The following is a 17,517-nucleotide window of genomic DNA, read 5'->3' on the forward strand; positions in this document are numbered from 1 at the left end:
GGGGTTACAAACTGGCAAGAGAGAGAGCTGGTCCCAAGTCTCTTGGGTGTGCACTGATGCTCGTGAGGTGAGTGTGTGGGTTCTATTCGCTTGAGAGTCCTCCTGGTCTCAGGCCCCTGATTCTCCTTTTATAGTGCAAGGAGGGTACCGGGGTCCCAGATGAGTCAGGCGTGTGGAGAAGTAAAAGAGATAAGCAAGGTAAAGTAAAATACAAGGAAAAGGACCGAGTCCCGGGGTCGCCGCCTTCCACTCCGGCCTTCGTCCCCTATCAGCGCGGCCACTGGAGGAGGGCGGCTATCTTCGGATCCTGTCGACGATCCTCCGAGCGACCATTGCCGGCAAGCATGATGATGATGCTCGGCCATGGCAACTGTGCTTGTCGTGGGGATGTGCGTCTTCTGTAGCCCTGCATGTTGACTGGGAGGCCCAGCCGATACATCTCTGTCGACAGACCGTCCGTGAAACTGGGCGGCCCTCCCTCCTGTGCTAGGGGCGCGGGGTATGAGTGACCCACGACGGACGAGAGAGACGGCGAACTGGGGCGATGCCGCAGTAGACTGTGCGGTTGTGGCTACAGTGTACCACACGGGTACTTGTGGCGGGTCGCGTCGAGGAGCGCGGGCGCCTTTCTGCGCACCAGAGCTGTGGGGCATTTATGGCAAGATCGGTGGGGGCCCACGAGATCCGCACCCTCGTCTGCTGGTCTGCACCCGAGGCGGATCCTTGTCTCGTGGGCCCGGATGAGTCCCCCCTACGCTAGGGGTCGGGCGAGGCGGAGCCTTGTGGCGAGGGGTCGGGCGCATCCGACCCTGGGACCATGGGTCGGGCGAGGCGGAACTCTGCCAGCAAGAGGTCGGGAGTGTCTGACCACGGGACCCTAGGTCGGGCAAGGCGGAGTGGAATGTTCCTTGCCCATGCCGGGTCGGCGGGGATCGCTATTACCGAATGTGGGCCCGGGCCTTTAAGATTGCTGTTTTAAGGAGCATAAGGAGGTCGTTAATATTTTCCCCCAACAGTAGCCCCCGAGCCTTTGGTGGAGCAAAGATGCTCCTCCGGAGGCTGCTTTCATCGTTCATCAGGGATCCCTGTGCGTCTTGCGAGCTGCAGTTGATCAGCGATAGGAAATGTCGTTTGTTCGGCTTGGCCTAGGAGTTTGGTCAGGCGAGGTGTCCTGTGGATGACTTGGCGCGTGAGGATTCCCTATTGTTTCATAGGGCAGGCCTGCCTTGAGACCCCAAATCGCAACCACACGGGTGTCATTGGTTACGATGCTAGCTCCCGAGCCCCCGCGCGTTGCAAGAGACCAGTCGGGAGGCTAGATCAGCTTTAGATCGTTACCCCTCAAGCGCCCGTTCGCTGGGACGGAGGGGGTAAGTCGTGCCACGTTATCCTCGTCGGACGAACCATGGTGCTCGTTGAGCTGCGAACGGGTCGATTCGAGTGGGGTCCCAGTCCCCGTTCGGCGGGGTCCGGCTCGGGCCAAGCTGGTGGCGTACCCCAGATTCTAGCCGGCCAGTTCATATAGTTCCCGAGTTCGTTTGATCGGATCCGGGGGCTCGTTGCCTTTCTTCGGGGAAAAACCATGAACTTTGATGCCGATTCGGACTCGAACGTGAGGTCGGGACACCCTAGGATGTTGTTTGCCCGGGTGATGGCCGCTAGCGGGCCCGTCCCTTCTCACCCCTCGCTCGGGGATGTCCTCGGGCGGCTGTCGAACCTATAGTGGGCCAGCCTTCGAACCCCTGGACCGTAATGGGTCGTAGGGGCATTTTCAGGCCTGTATCCCTTTTTTACCTGTTGGTGGGCCTTGGGCCGGACGTGGAGGAGGTTGCGCGCGTGCGTTCCCCAGGAGGCGAAATGACGGGAGACGCCGGCCCGCGAAACTAGGGAGGTGGAGATGTTTTCCTGCAGCAGATCGTGCGCACAGATTCCCAAAAAGGCGGGTATGACGGGGCGTACTTGGCGCTGCATTACTGCGACGAGACCGCCCCCTCCGCCTCCCACACGCCCTCCTATAAGATGGGGGGTCTGCCTCGCCGGTTCCGCCCGCACCTGCTCTTGAATCTTTTCGCCTTCCTGCGCGCCCTTTGCCTTCTTGCGCGCCGTCCGCCTTCCTCCGCCTAGCGCAGCAGCTTCCCTCGCCCTCCGCCATTGAGCCTTCCACCTCTTAGCAATGGATTCCTGGACGCGCTCGAGCTTCGGTACCTCCCGCGCCGACCACCTCATGAGGAAGGGCCTCCTCTGCAAGAGGACCGTGAGGGACGAGTGGCGGTTTCCCGGGAGGGAAGATGTGCTGAGTCCGGACGGCGGCTACGTCGTCTCGTTCGCGCACTTCCACGAGAGAGGGTTCGCGACCCCGCCGAGCCGCTTCTTCCGCGGGTTGCTGCACTACTACGGGCTCGACCTGCAGCATCTCAATCCCAACGGGATCCAACACATTGCGGCGTTCATCACGCTGTGCAAGGGATTCCTGGGAATCGAGCCCAACTTCTCGCTCTGGAAGTACTTCTTCTCGGTCAGCCTGTACCAGAGGACCATGTCGGCAATTGCAAGTGACTATTGTCCTCTGTTATGTTCCTGCTCCAATTTGCTTGCAACTGTCATACAAGAAAGGCCCTACTTATGTTATGTCGGATACTAATTACCTTCTGAGTTGATGTAAATACGTTCCTCTATAAATCTGTTTCACATTTGTACTGTTGACCTCTTGTGAATTAATTCAGTTTAAGTGTACATCATTTTTTAGTGTGTTTCTGGGTGCCTGAGGAGGTAACCTTCACCAATGCCTGCACATGGCAAGGGAACCTCTCCCCTGTGCAGGCTACCAAACACCATCTTTAGATGGTAGTTTGGGTTACTGACAGCCTTCCCTAACAAATACCCTCCCAGCCCAGCTAGCACCATGGGGTGCAGATTTGCCAATCAACATCTCTGCACCCCATGGACCTGGCCCGTCTGGCTGGAGCCTAGCTCATAGGCCCGGTTGAGGTAGCTCAGGCTACCAAACGCGCCCTATGGGCGTGTTTGGTTGGGTGTCTATCCCCCAACTAAGGCAGCCCAATGCAAGATGCATTAGTTTGGTTGCCTGGCTAAGCCAGCCAGCCAAAACCAACCACACATACATAGCCAGGCCCAGCTAGTACGCCCGAATCGGCCGTTTCCAGCCGGCCAGGCCATGGCTATGCAGGGTCCACGACAGCTGCTTCACGTCGCTGCCCCGAGTTGTGCAGCCATGACCTCCCCAACCCCCGCTAGGGTTACCGCTTGCCCTCATTTAAGCCGCAACCTCTCCTGCTCTCGTCCCCCTCATCTCACCGTCGCCTCTTCCTCCTCCCATAGCAAGATTGAAAGCTTCTTCAATCCGGTAAGCTCGCTTGCCTAGCAGCTCCTTGGATGAGTTTGCGAGCGAGTTCAGCTCGAGATTTCTCACATTCCCTCATGATTTCTCTTTTGCTTGTGATGCTTTCCTCTAAGATGCGTTTGATTTGCTTATTCTTATCGCCATGTTCTTGTTGTTTACTGGTGTGTCTTGATTTGTTAATTTGTGTGCTCATCTTCTTCAGTTATCTGTAAAAGTTGATTGCACCTTAGATCTACTTGATGAAATGGTAGAATACTAGACGGATGTTGTAGATCTGGCACTAATGCTTAAATTGTTAGCTTGTTACCTCACATATGAGTGGTGCAGCAAGGTCAATGATGAGAAATTTTTAATATTTTTCATGTCTAGCCGATTGTTTTAGTAAAACATGGAGTAGCAGTGCACGGTTCATGATGCTTGTCACTGGGAGGCACATTTTTCTAGGTGTCGCAATCGTGACTTGGATCCATTTCTTTTCAAATGTTATAACACAACTGATGAAATAGTAGTACATGATTCTAATATATCTTATGCTTTGTTCTAGAGGATGGATGCTGCTGATAGACGTCGATGGCTGATTCTGAGGGGTGCATCACTTGTTGTTGTAGTTGTAGCTTGGATGTTTGTTAGGTTTAGGCATCGTTGTCTCACCAGACCACCCATCACATATGCCCCCATGAGTGCTAGAGAGGAATAGAGGCAGAACAATCTCAGTTACATTTATCATGTTGATAACACTAGGTGTGTTGACCTCCTTAGAATGAAAAGAGCACCCTTTTTCCAATTGTGTGACCTTCTACGCACAAGAGAGTTGCTTAAGGACATAGTGCACTGTGATGTGGAAGAGCAGGTGGCAATGTTCTTGCATGTAGTTGGTCACAACCAAAGGTTTAGGGTAATCAATTTATCGATTAGAAGGTCCTTTGAAACCATTAGCAGGCACTCTTAGGAGGTCCTTTATGCAGTTGGTAAGCTTAGACAGGAGATGATCCAACCTCCCTCAACTGGTGTTCATCCCAATATTGGGGGTAGCCGTTGGTGGAACCCATATTTTAAGGTTAGCATATAGAAATTAGTGTATAGGTGCAATTGATGGAAAGTAGTAACCAGCTGTTTTCTTCACATTATAGGATTTCATAGGTGCAATTGATAGGACTCATGTTCTTGCAAGAGTTTCAAGGGAAATCGGAGCTGCCTTTCTAGGAAGGAAGCACACAACCGCCCAAAATGTGCTTGCTGCTGTAGACTTTGACCTAAGGTTCACATATGTTCTGGCTGGTTGGGAGGGCTCAGGTCATGATGCACTAATCTTGAATGATGCTCTTCAAAGGGAAGATGGTTTAAGGGTGCCACTAGGTAACTAAAATACAATAGGATGCTCCTATTTATACCACACACAATTAGAAACACCACCTCATTATCTTTGTTTGTCATATGGTAGGTAAATTTTACTTGGTACATGCTGGATATGCAGTGAGGCCAGGCTTCCTGCCTCCATACAGAGCCACAAAATATCACTTGAGAGAGTTTGGTGCAAGGGTACCATGGACTCCTAAAGAGCTCTTCAACCTCAGGCATTCCTCCCTTAGGATCACAGTGAAGAGGGCTTTCGGTGCTCTCAAGAATAGGTTCAGGATCTTGGACAACAAGCCTTTCCACCCATACAAGACACAATTCAAATTGGTACTAGCTTGTTGCATCTTGCACAATTGGATCCTTAGGTTTGGAGTAGATGAGCATGTCCCTAATGAGTCCACATGGAATGGGAATGTGAATGATGAGGCTGTCCACAATGATGTCATTATGGATAAGGGCACATGGGCCTCCATGAGAGACAACTGTGCTGAGCAAATGTGGAATAACTAGAGCAACCTTAGAAACTAGGATGTTGGTTTCAGTCTACTTTCAGTTAACTATTGTTAGTTCTACGTACTGGTTGTTATCAGTTGTTGTCGTAACAATTGTTAAGACCATGTATTGCTGCAATGATGCAGTTAATTTATTTTGAGACCTTTATTGCACTGCAATGATGAGACATTTGTTGCCAAATATGTTTTCTAGTTGTTGTTGTTACATTTGTTTTATCTTAATGTTACATTATATAGTTGTTCTGTCTACATTTGTCTTCCATAATTTCATTTGTGCAATTTGTTTAATGGTTAGTTAGGGATGGATGACATTGACCCGGTCTTTGAGGGTATCTTTGAGGGATTCGGGGGCAATGGTGAGCGGGTAAATGCAGGTTAGGGAAATGCACGCAATGGGAATGGTGGTCAGGGAAATGGTGGGCTGGGACCTGCAAGGCTGGTCTAGACAAAAGTAATGTCTGCATTTGTCCTCAGGAGGTTCACTAAGCTTGTTCGGAAGGGACTGAAAACTGACAAAGGTTTTAAAGAGGTATGTGGCTAGTGATCTACGTGAGTTCACAGGGTTGGAGGTCAGCGGAACTTAGGTGTACAATCACCTGCGCAAATGGTGGGCCAAATGGGTGAAAATCAGCAAACTGAAGGAGCTTAGTGGGTCAAATTGGGATGAAGAGAACTACATGATCACACTAGCACCAGAGCACTACAAAGGTCACATCAAGGTGAGTTGTGTTATCCGCTGTTGGATCTCATTCCATTACCTGTGCAAAATATCATTTGCTGAATATACCTTCTTCTATACATTTGCAGGACCACCCTAAGGATGCGGAGTACCTCAACGTTTCAATCAAGAACTTTGTTCAGATGCAGATGATCTTTGGAAATGGTTTTGCTACTGGAAGGTATGCAATGGGATCAAATGAAGCCCTTGGACAACCATTTGTTGAGCCTAAGACAATGGATGTAGAGGCAGATGCTCCAGCAATAGCGACAGCAACTGAAGCTACAAATGATGTTGAAAGTTCTAGAGCCAAGGTTGGCTTGGGGAAGAGGAAGAGGATGGTAAGCAAAGAAGATGCTTCACTGATGCATGGAATGACTTGACTGATGCTATCTAGGGGTTTGCAGCTGCTGTGCATGATGCTGCTCATGCTGAAGGGTACCCTGGGACATATGAAGCATGCGTGAACACTCCAGGATTCCCAAAACCTCTGCTGATGAAAGCTCTGAACCACATGACCACAAACAAGGCAAGTGCCATTCAGTTTGTCAAGATGTCACCAGAAGATAGAGACCTGTGGATGACAAGCTTCCTGCAAGACAACAACCTTCTATGAATTTCATATGGACATGAAAAAAAAGCTATTTTTTGCAATTGACCACTATCTAACACCATCCTTTTGCATGCTTAAGTAGGAATTACATAGACTATCCTAACTTAAGTAGGAAAATTGTAGGAGATAAACTCCTGTGACGATAGTGTAACTTAACATAGGTTATGCAGCATACAAACCTTCGAATCCCTGAGTGGTAGAACATCTGACATTGTTGATGCATGCAAACTTTGGTGTGTTGTTGATGTTGGCTGAATTAATTTCGAATGCTTTGAACATCTATTTGAATCTTGCTAGTTATCCTATGAGAATGTTACTTCTGTGAACGTTGTTTGTTTGCATTTGTTATACTTGTGATCGGAATCCTGCTGTGGAAATTGTATCACTGAAGTAGTTCAGCTTGTTAAAATATTGGATGAACTCTAACTTACGTTTGAACTCTAACTATTGTACGAATTGAACTATTGTTGTATGACCTTATCTTGGATGAAAGAGAGGGTGAACATGAGAGGTGAGCGAGAAAGCCGAGAGAAAGGTGATGAGGGGAGAGTGAGATGGACTACTTTAATACGGTAGCCACCGGTCACTTGACCAGGCATGGCCAGCCCAACCAAGAGCCCAAGATTACGCAGGCCAGATTGTTGGCCAATCAACCAAATACGAATTTATCTTGGCCTGACCCAAGTTACACGTGCAACCAAATAATGGGCTCTAGCTACACCAACACAAGTTACATTAGGCCATGCATAACTATTAGCCAGGCTACAACTAACCCAAGCAACCAAACAAACCATGTACGGCACCAGGCTGTGGAGGGGAGAAAACCAATCTCTCGCTCCATGTAGGATGATAGATGTGTCCACTTTAATATTTATAAATAAATGTTTTTATTAGCACTTTACCATTTTTGACAAAAACCTGATTATTTGTAAATTTTGTTATTTTAAAATTTTAAAATCTCGAAAAAGATTGCCGGAAACAATAATAACAAAAAAAAGAGGGATAAGAAATGATTTCCCAAAAAGATTGTCAGCCTATGGTCAAGCCTCGAGTGCCAGCCCGACTCCCGACGGCAATGCTTCTCCTGCGTAAATCCGTTCCCCTCCGCCTACTTTCACGCCGTGCTCTCAATCCTTTCTTCCTGCCGCCGCCATCTCGCCCCCGCCGCCTCTCGCTCCTCCCACGCGCCGCCATGGGCTCTGTAGCTGGCGACGCCGCCCGCCTAGCGTACCCGCCGGCCCGCCGCGACGATTCCGTCGTCGACGAGTACCACGGGGTTAAGATTCCCGATCCCTATCGCTGGTAAGCAACCGCGCACGTCCTTCGTAAAGTCAAGTTTCGCTCGCTTGTGGTTATGCCTTGCGCCGCGCAGGCTGGAGGACCCGGACTCCGAGGAGACGAAGGAGTTCGTGGCAAAGCAGGCAGAGCTGGCTGAGACGGTGCTTGCCGGGTGCCCCGACAGGGAGAACCTGCGCCGCGAGGTCACGCGGCTGTTCGACCACCCGCGCCACGCCGCGCCGTTCCGCCGCGGGAACAAGTACTTCCACTTCCACAACTCCGGCCTCCAGGCTCAGAGCGTACTCTACATGCAGGTATGCCACGAACTTTCCTTCACCTGAACTGAAGCACCTGCACGGTAGATCTGATGTTTAGAGCTATAGGGGACAAATAAGGTTGGAATAAGGGAAAACAATTTGTTACACGTTATTTACATGGATCTCATAAGAAAAATCACACCACATGTCTTAACGTCTCTTTGGGATTGACAATTTGATATATTGTGATGAGTTTGTTTGGTGGAAGAAATTTAACTGTTTGGTTTTCTGCTTTTCCTTTATTCTAGTTAAGCGCTCGTATGAGCAAACAAAAATTAAGAAGATGCTAATTATCAAGCGCATGATATTTTTCAGGTGATCAATCTTGTTTGCCCATTAGCCATCCCGTGATCAACATCTTAGCCACTTTTTATCATCTTCCTTCCGCTGTTTCACCTCTGTTACTCTCTTGCGTCTTCACCCCCACCTCCTAGCTGCTGCCGGACCAGCATCCACCACTCTCACAGTGCTAAACTCTCCGTTTTTTAAGAGCGTGCTATACTGAATATGCCAGTGAATCTGAATTTTGAAGAAAGTATTCATTCAGATTAGAAGCAATGCAAATAATCAGAGAAACACATGTATTCAACATTGGTTTGAATTAATAAATGTAAGGAACCGTACCATGAGAATAAAAATAAGTAGGGAAATATGTCAGATTCAATGACCCTTCCAGTGATGGCTTTCGCTACCTAATTTGCCATTTATAACTGAATAGTAAGTTTTGATTGTACTTTGAAGTCAATGGACAGATCAATGGGCTCCTTACCGTGGCAGATTACCACACCTGATCCTCTGCAATTCACAGATATGATAGCATACAATCTCTAAAACAGCAGTTGACCTGCTTTCTTAAGCCCTAAACCTGACCATCTACAGCCTGAAAAATAGCAGGAATTTTTTCTCCAAGTGTTCGTCTCTGTTCAGCTCCCCGAACTGCCATAAGCCCCTTGCCGCGTTGCTCAACACATCAGCCTTGTCGAACCAATATGAATGAAGCATTGTGAGGAAAACGAAATATGCTAGATGGTTTGGCATTTTGGCTGCACAAACCAGACATTATCTACACCGCTTAGGCACTTAGTTAGCTCCATGCGTGGATTCCACTTTTATGCAGTTTAGTAAGGAATGCGCACAGGAGGATTGTCTAATAACGAAACTTTGTATAGAAAAGTGACCGGATGATTTACTTGAAGATACATCACAAATATAGACACTAGCACTTTCGTAACATACCTTAACAATTTGATGCCAGTGCTGCCTGTCCCGTGGCTCTGAGGTGGGTGGGTGGGTTTTGGCAACAACATACCTCAACATTTAATGGAGTTTTAATGTGCCATATGCTATGTTGACATTGCAGGATGATTTGGATGGAAAGGCAGAGGTTCTTTTGGATCCAAATACTCTAAGCAATGATGGGACGGTTGCTCTTTCAACATATTCGATTAGTGAGGATGGAAACTACATTGCTTACGGATTAAGTGAAAGTGGTAGTGATTGGGTCTCTATTCATGTGATGAGTGTTTCTAACAAGCAGTCTATGCCTGACAAGTTGTCCTGGGTAAGCAGTTGCAACTTCCACTAGATTGCCAGAGGCTTAGTTTTCCTTTGGGTAAATAGCAGTACAATAGTGCCTACTTGTTGGTTCTTTTAATCAAGCCTTCACTATTCTGGATGCAGGTGAAGTTCTCTTCTATCAGCTGGACTCATGATGGGAAAGGGTTTTTCTATGGTCGGTATCCAGCACCTAGGTAGGCGTACCGATCCCCCCCCCCCTCCCCCTCCCTCTTAACTTAGCAACTGCCTTTTTCAGCACCTATTTGGTCCTACAGATTGTTATGGATTTTTCTTATAGACAAAGCCCAAATATCTTGGCACAAAAAGGCTTGTTAAACGTTGTAACAATATGAAAAAGATTGATAAAAGACAACTGCAAGTCAATTCAAGCACTAGAATTAATGTATACACTTAGATCTAGTCCTCTCTGTTATTCGTGATGTTTGCCTCACATTGATCTGAATACCGGTTTCTGCAATAACCAAAGTAAAGCACAAGAGTATTCTTGGAAGAGAGTTCTCTGTTACTTTATTGTCACTTGGTTCAGCAAACCTTACCAATTCAGGCCCTGTTTGCAAGCAAAACTGATATTCCCTGTTGCTTGGACATATGCTTGGCACGGGTGATTTCTGGTTCTGTCGCAACTCCCATGTGAATTTCTGGTTATGATATGCATCTGACGGGCTTACCAAGCTCTCAGATTGGTTGAAAAAACTCCAAATCATTTTAATATACTGTTCTGCATGAATTACTTGATTTCTTCAGTTCTATTGGCAATTCAACACCTCTTGATGTAGCCAGCAGCCAGCCCTTTTCACCTCTTGGCCCATGTGACAGCGGTACATAAAACAGTAACTCTGTGTGAATAAGTCTTGATCCTTTTATTAATCTTTTCTTGTCTAATTTATCACCTTGAGAATAGTCAAGCAAAGTCAAAAGAGCAACAAATAGACAATTAGGAGTATGAATGTTAAAATTAGCAAGAAGCAAGCTCGTCTGTGGTCAATGTCCCCATGACTTCTCACCATCATCTGTAAATAATACCTCTTATTCCTTTTTTGAATTGGTCTGATCTGTTTGCTTTGAAGCACTTGAGCAGAATCATATGTTGTGTTTGGAATGTCCCTCATCACTTGTCTTTTCCCATCGTTTGTTTCTGCAGAGAAGGAGGGGAACTGGATGCTGGAACTGAGACAAACATCAACCTTAATCATCAGATATATTACCATGTTTTGGGATCCAATCAGTCAGAGGATATATTGTGCTGGAAAGATCCTGAACACCCTAAGTATAGCTTTGGTGCCTCAGTCACTGAAGATGGAAAGGTAACTTGCTCTTACCCATGTCATCTGTACAAGGATGTTGTAACCAGTAAAATTAGATGGTGTATTTTGCATATTAATTTTTTAGAACAGAGGAACTATAAACTTATGTCTTCATCTTTAAGGATTGAACCTTTTCAAAGTCTTTTCTGTTCATTAAAAAAATTCTGAAGATTGTATTTTTGACAGTTCATCATATTGGGCACCTATGACGGTTGCGACCCTGTCAATAAGTTATATTATTGCAAAATTTCTTCTCTTCCTCGAGGAATTGAGGGCTTCAGAGAGAGTCAGGAAATGCTTCCGTTTGTCAAGCTTATTGACAACTTTGATGCTCAATATCAAGTTGTGGCCAACGATGGTGATGAATTTACATTTTTGACCAATAAAAATGCCCCTAAGAACAAGCTGGTCAGGGTAAATATCAACAACCCAGAATTGTGGACCGATGTTCTTCCTGAGCATGAAAAAGATGTGCTTGAGTCAGCCGATGCTGTTAACAATAACCAACTGTTGGTGTGCTATATGTCAGATGTTAAGCATATTCTGCAGATAAGAGATCTTAGTACTGGAAATTTAATTCATCAGTTGCCTCTAGAGATTGGTTCTGTCTCAGAGATCTCCTGCAGAAGGGAAGATAAGGAAGTATTTATTGGCTTCACAAGCTTTCTTTCTCCAGGTATCATTTACAGGTGTAACTTAGCACCTACAATCCCTGAAATGAAGATGTTTCGGGAAATTTCAGTTCCTGGATTTGATCGCACAAGTTTTCAGGTTAAGCAGGTAGATATCTTACCTGTACAAATTTGTTCTGCATTCTACTATGACAATATCTGTAACTTTCAGCCTTTGAATTTTCAGCTATGGTTCCAGACATTAATAACTTGAACTTTCATCAGAAGAATCATACGTAGTTTTGCTCTTAAGTTCATGTGCTCTTTCTTTTTGCTGGTCTGAATAATATTGTTTCTATATGTAATGTTTTTTATTTACCACAATATTCTTTTTGCCAATTACTCAGGTTTTTGTCTCTAGTAAGGATGGGACCAAAATTCCCATGTTCATAATGTCTAAGAAAGATGTCAATCTTGATGGATCATACCCAACTTTGCTATATGGCTATGGAGGATTCAACATAAGCATAACTCCTTCATTCAGTGTCAGTCGTGTTGTGCTATGCAAGAACATGGGTTTTGTTGTCTGTGTAGCAAACATTCGGGGCGGCGGAGAATATGGGGAGGAGTGGCACAAAGCTGGAGCACTTGCAATGAAACAAAATTGTTTTGATGACTTTGCTGCTTGTGCTGAATTCCTCATTTCTAGTGGTTACACCAGTTCCAGACGACTATGTATTGAAGGCGGAAGCAATGGTGGTCTTCTGGTTGCTGCTTCCATTAATCAAGTAATATAGTACACTCTCATTTTACATACAATGCTTCATGAACTTGTATTTTTTTGTCTCATCATAATGCAATATTTGTACTTTCATGCATAAATTTAACTCATACACTGTATTGCAGCGGCCTGATCTCTTTGGGTGTGCTCTTGCTCATGTTGGTGTCATGGACATGCTCCGTTTCCACAAGTTCACAATTGGTATGTGTCTAAATAAAGTCATATAACCCCTCTAAAATTCATCTCCCACCTACCCACCACACGCGCGTGTGCACAGATCTGGAGCCCTGACTGCCATTGGTCTTCAACCACTATGGACCACTGTGCACCAACAAGATAGTAATTAACTTTAGCTCTCAGTGATGCTGATGGCCATGGGGGAAGCCATCTTCACTGCAGCTGCTGTAGTGTTAACCTTCAGCTATTGCTCCCATCTTTATATTTCTATTGTTTCTATAACCTCACGGTACACATATCTCAAGCTTCTCATCCTGTGTTATTATTAAGTCTAGCTTTGGCTCCTGTGTTGGTTGAAGGAATTCACCAGTGCTCCTCTTGCACACTGCCCATTCCGAGTCCCAACATATCCAACAGTATACATGTGCTGTTAAGAAGTGACAGATATCATCCTAAGAACCGATGGTTGGGGCCTTTTGTGTTTCGACCTCACAAATTTCTTGGTGGTTGCTCAAAAATGAGAGATGGGGGAATGCGAACTCAGTCTATTTCCAGTTTTCCCTTACTTTCAGTTATGCTGTTGATTAGCTATCCCTTTACCTTTATATTGTTAAGAATTAACAGTTGATGCTTATTGTTTTGTATAGGTCATGCATGGACTACAGACTATGGTTGTTCAGATAAGGAAGAAGAGTTCCAATGGCTCATTAAGTATGTCTGTTTCTGACTTTCTGTAGTTTCCAGTATCATTGTATACTATAATTTCTGTTTGAGTCGCTTGCATTACTTTTCTGCTGACATTGGACTGATTACTGGGCTGTTCAGAGAATCATCAGGCCACATTATTGATTTTTTCTTCTTCAAAATTTACAATTTTAGACATCAGGGGTAGTTATGCAGGTCTGCACTCTCTGCAGGGATACTAGAAAATTGACCGTGTTTTGCGCGCCCCTACCTGGGGATGCCTGATTGTGGATGTTGGATTAGTTACTAATTATTAACCTGTAAACACCCTCCCAGCAGTACTAAAAGCATAAAACCAATAATCATGGGAAGAGCAGCAGAGAAAAAGAGGAACTGAGACTTTATTTTAAGAAAGCAAAACTGAGATTAAAACAAGGGAGTAAAATATTTATTCATCACCAGCTCAAATAGTAGCACTGAATTAATTAAAAATAAGTATCAATCAATTGTACTGAGTCTTCTGCCCATGAGCGTTTAGCAAGAGTTGCACAGCCACATCTGCTGGGCTACAGAAATGCTCTAGCCTCTGCCTCATCTAGGACCACACCTATATAATCTCTCACCTGAAGAAAATAATTACCTTATTTGTACATATTAGTAATTGAAATAAATCCCCCATGCACCTCTACAGGACGTATGTATGTAATAAGACTGATGTGCGGCATTATATTCTTGGTGAAACTATTTTTCTCTGACAGGGGACATGCCACAGTCCAAAACATGTATAAGATGGACAACCTGCTATTGTTTTTCGTGCTTCACCTGACTGTTCTTTTCTTTTTTCTTTACTAAGGAATAATTATGTTTGACTTTTGTTCTTAGATTTAGTCTACTGAGTTTATCCTGATCTTTTTGCTGTTTTGCTGCCCTGATGAACATAAACAAGATATTCTCCCCTTCATAATGTGCGGAGACCTTGGGAACAAAGCTCTGGTGACCATTGCGAGTATCCAGCAACCATGTTGTTGACAGCGGATCATGATGATCGTGTTGTGCCATTGCATTCACTGAAGTTATTAGCAGTAAGTTCATTTTTGTATTCTGTCTCTCTGAATTCTCATTTGAAGCAAAAAAGGTCACTATATTCATAGCCGTAGATTGAAGAAATAATTATCTTATATATGCTAGTGATGCAGCAAAGTATTAATTTTTTTCTTGTGGAAAATCTTCTACTAATCTTTCCAATATTGTCAGAATTTAGGAGTGCTTCTATGCTTATTGGTACTCCCTCTATACCAAAATGCAGACCGATTTAGTTTTTTTCCTTAAGCCAAACTTCTCTAACTTTGACCAAGTTTATAGGAAAAATATATTGACATCTAAAATACCAAATAAATGCACTAGGGAACCCACTTGTCACAGCGGCATGATATCAATCTCAGAGACAAGCTAATTGCCCTTAGTTTTTTCCATGTTACGGCAGGGTAGATGGTGAGATTGTTTATATGATAGATAGCCACAGATAAGATTTATTTGCAGTTAGATTCAATGGTGAACTAAAACGCTTTGTAAATCTCATAAAAGAGATGTGCCAAATTGTTGGGTTTACTATCAAATATAGGCAGTCCAGGGCAGCAAGTGTTGTGCACAGGCTGCAGCAGGCTTGGCTGCCATGCTTACAGCTGAACCATCCCTCAGTTTGGGCTTTTTGACGTTCCTCCTCTGTTCGAGCATAGTTTTTGGCATTGCCTGCTGTTGGCTTTCTTTTCATGATTTTATCAGCAACAGCTAATATTCAATGAAAATTTAACGTTATATGAATCTTCTTATGTTGTGTCTGAATCACTTTTATTTTATTACAGTTGCATTGGTCATAAATTTTGTTCCAAGTGCTATCTTATACAAGAGCTGTTAGATATTCTGTAATTTGTTCATCTATTTGTTTTTATGTTCTAAGCTTCCATTGCTATTCATAGACGTTGCAGCATGTCCTGTGTACCGACGCAGAGGACTCCCCACAGACAAATCCAATAATTGGTCGCATTGACCGCAAGTCAGGGCATGGAGCTGGCAGGCCAACTCAAAAACTGGTTTGTGCAACTGCTGCTCTGAATACTGCTTTGGCTTCAAGTTCAATTATTTATGTGATACCATGTCTTTAATTTCAGATTGACGAAGCTGCAGATAGATATAGCTTTATGGCGAAGATGCTAGGCGCTCAGTGGACCGAATAATTTTTTTATTGAGCTTAATTAATGTGGAGATGGTGAGCAAAAATCACCCCATGCACTAGACAATCCCCTCGAGCAAAGTGGCAGGAAATGTTACATTGTTTATGTTTTGCTGTTGGCTTGGATGATCATCTGCCCAATAGTTGCAGAGTTTGGTTGGGCGAATTTGGCCCATAATCGGTTCATAGCGCGATTTGTTACCTACTCTATTAGTGTGCCATTTTTTAATATATCTTTTAGCAGTTGATGGTAGTGTTAGAATGTTTCTTTCCTTGGGCCTTGTTTGGCAGACGGAGTGTGCAACACGTGAGCTAATCCACCCGTGGATTGGGTTAATCCCTCTCTTATCGTCTTATCGACACTAACCAAGACAATTCGAAGGTCTGCTTGCCACCGTCGCTCACACGGGACAGGGCTCCTCTGCGGTAGCGGGCTCTGGGACTCTGGGTCCTGATACGTGGACCTGGACCTCTGGCACTCTGATACGTGGACCTCGACCTATGTGTTAGTGGTCCAACTGCTCGGCTTTGAGACTGGACCCATGGTTTAGTGGTCCAACTGCAGAGAGCAGAGCCTCCTCCACCCAACTCAAGATAATTCATAACGCTTATTTTCTTTTTAGATATAGGATTAGGGCACGCTTGGTTCATCTGCCTGCTTGCCTCGCCTCTCCTTACCAAAGCAAGGTTAGCCTTGCCAGAACAGGACTGGGGATTTGGCTTGGTGAGGAAAAAGCTTGAAAGCATGAGCACCATGGCTTGGTGAAGAAAAAGCTTAGAAGCACAAGCACCGCGACATACAGTAAGAAAACCAAGCACATAGAACCTTGCCCAGCCAGACAAAGCAAAGACTAGAAAAGGATCCAAGCGCACCCTATACTTGCCCAAGCCTAGAAAAGGATCCAAGCGCACCCGCGCACCCTTACTTGCCATTATGGTAACTAGTTTTGGCTGGTAGATTAAACGTAGGCGGGGACGTCAAGTTTATTACCTTGCGCACTAGTGTGCTGCTGGTTGAGTGATTTGGGTTTTAATTCGCACTCCTTTCATAATTTAACACCCCTATTATAATGGCATGTGGCGTCACTCTGAGTCATTGACATGTGTCAGGGTGTCAAATTCTGAATGACTTGTGAATTGGGACCCGAATCTTGAAATTTATCATCCAAATAAGATTTTTCGCAGCAGCTTATGTGAAACAGCCCACGTGGTGCGAACTAAAATATGTTCTTCATGTGGATTTGGCCAAATAATATTAGTTTAATCCATGTAAATGAATAAGAATATTATCAAATTTATTATTTTGTGTCACGCTAAATTAAGAACACAAAATAATTCGGATTACATACTAGGGAAAAGAATTATAGTCTGGTTGCAAAATCTAAATCTTCGTGAGCAAACCTAGTAGAAAGTTGGCATTCAGGTCTTCTAGAAAATCAACTGCACGACTGGAAGTTTCTGCCCAAAAAAAGAAAACATACTCGGGTCAACTATCGGGTCAACTCTAAAGTCTGCTGAGTTCAGCGGAACAATAAACAAATAATTTATCAAAAAGGAAAAAAAAACTTGAGTTGAAAACAAAAAAATGATGGGGTGTTGCGAGAATCGAACTCACGACCTCTCGCACCCGAAGCGAGAATCATACCACTAGACCAAACACCCAGTTCTTGAGATGCGTGAGCGTGGTCGCATTATTAATTTATTTAGATTAAAAAGGGAGAAAAACCAAATAGAGCTTCAGTTGAGGAATAAAAAAAATTAATACGGGGTGTTGCGAGAATCGAACTCGCGACCTCTCGCACCCGAAGCGAGAATCATACCACTAGACCAAACACCCACTTCTTGGGATGCGTGCGCGCTGCCGGATTATTAATTTAAAATTTTTCCATTATGAGTAGTAGTTTTGGCAGACAGAGCGGTTAAAGTCGCTGGCATGCCTACGTGTTCACACGACTGCGCTGCACCCCCATGCAGGCGCACACGTCTCCTCTCCTCCA

At 44.8% G+C, this 17,517-nt stretch overlaps 2 protein-coding genes and 2 non-coding genes across 4 annotated transcripts; 2 read left to right on the top strand and 2 right to left on the bottom strand.

Moving 5' to 3' along the window:
* Window positions 1-2,173: 2,173 nt before the first annotated feature.
* On the top strand, window positions 2,174-6,563 carry LOC101756570. The gene is made up of 8 exons (XM_004959165.1): window positions 2,174-2,379; window positions 4,515-4,717; window positions 4,803-5,044; window positions 5,525-5,593; window positions 5,675-5,758; window positions 5,871-5,948; window positions 6,037-6,288; window positions 6,345-6,563. The coding sequence occupies exons 1-8, from the start codon at window positions 2,174-2,176 to the stop codon at window positions 6,561-6,563; spliced, it is 1,353 nt and encodes a 450-aa protein (XP_004959222.1).
* Window positions 6,564-7,604: 1,041 nt separating this feature from the next.
* Window positions 7,605-15,779, top strand: LOC101761417 (prolyl endopeptidase). The gene is made up of 12 exons (XM_004956069.4): window positions 7,605-7,862; window positions 7,933-8,152; window positions 9,516-9,716; window positions 9,836-9,906; window positions 10,875-11,037; window positions 11,224-11,817; window positions 12,056-12,436; window positions 12,555-12,630; window positions 13,254-13,317; window positions 14,237-14,372; window positions 15,267-15,380; window positions 15,459-15,779. The coding sequence occupies exons 1-12, from the start codon at window positions 7,636-7,638 to the stop codon at window positions 15,522-15,524; spliced, it is 2,313 nt and encodes a 770-aa protein (XP_004956126.2). The 5' UTR covers window positions 7,605-7,635; the 3' UTR covers window positions 15,525-15,779.
* A 1,331-nt stretch (window positions 15,780-17,110) lies between these two features.
* Window positions 17,111-17,182, bottom strand: TRNAP-CGG. Its single transcript has one exon. It is a non-coding gene; the product is annotated as a tRNA-Pro (tRNA).
* Window positions 17,183-17,285: 103 nt separating this feature from the next.
* Window positions 17,286-17,357, bottom strand: TRNAP-CGG. Its single transcript has one exon. It is a non-coding gene; the product is annotated as a tRNA-Pro (tRNA).
* Window positions 17,358-17,517: the final 160 nt, after the last annotated feature.

The sequence above is a fragment of the Setaria italica genome, chromosome II, assembly GCF_000263155.2.
Source record: "Setaria italica strain Yugu1 chromosome II, Setaria_italica_v2.0, whole genome shotgun sequence".
Lineage (NCBI taxonomy): Eukaryota > Viridiplantae > Streptophyta > Magnoliopsida > Poales > Poaceae > Setaria > Setaria italica.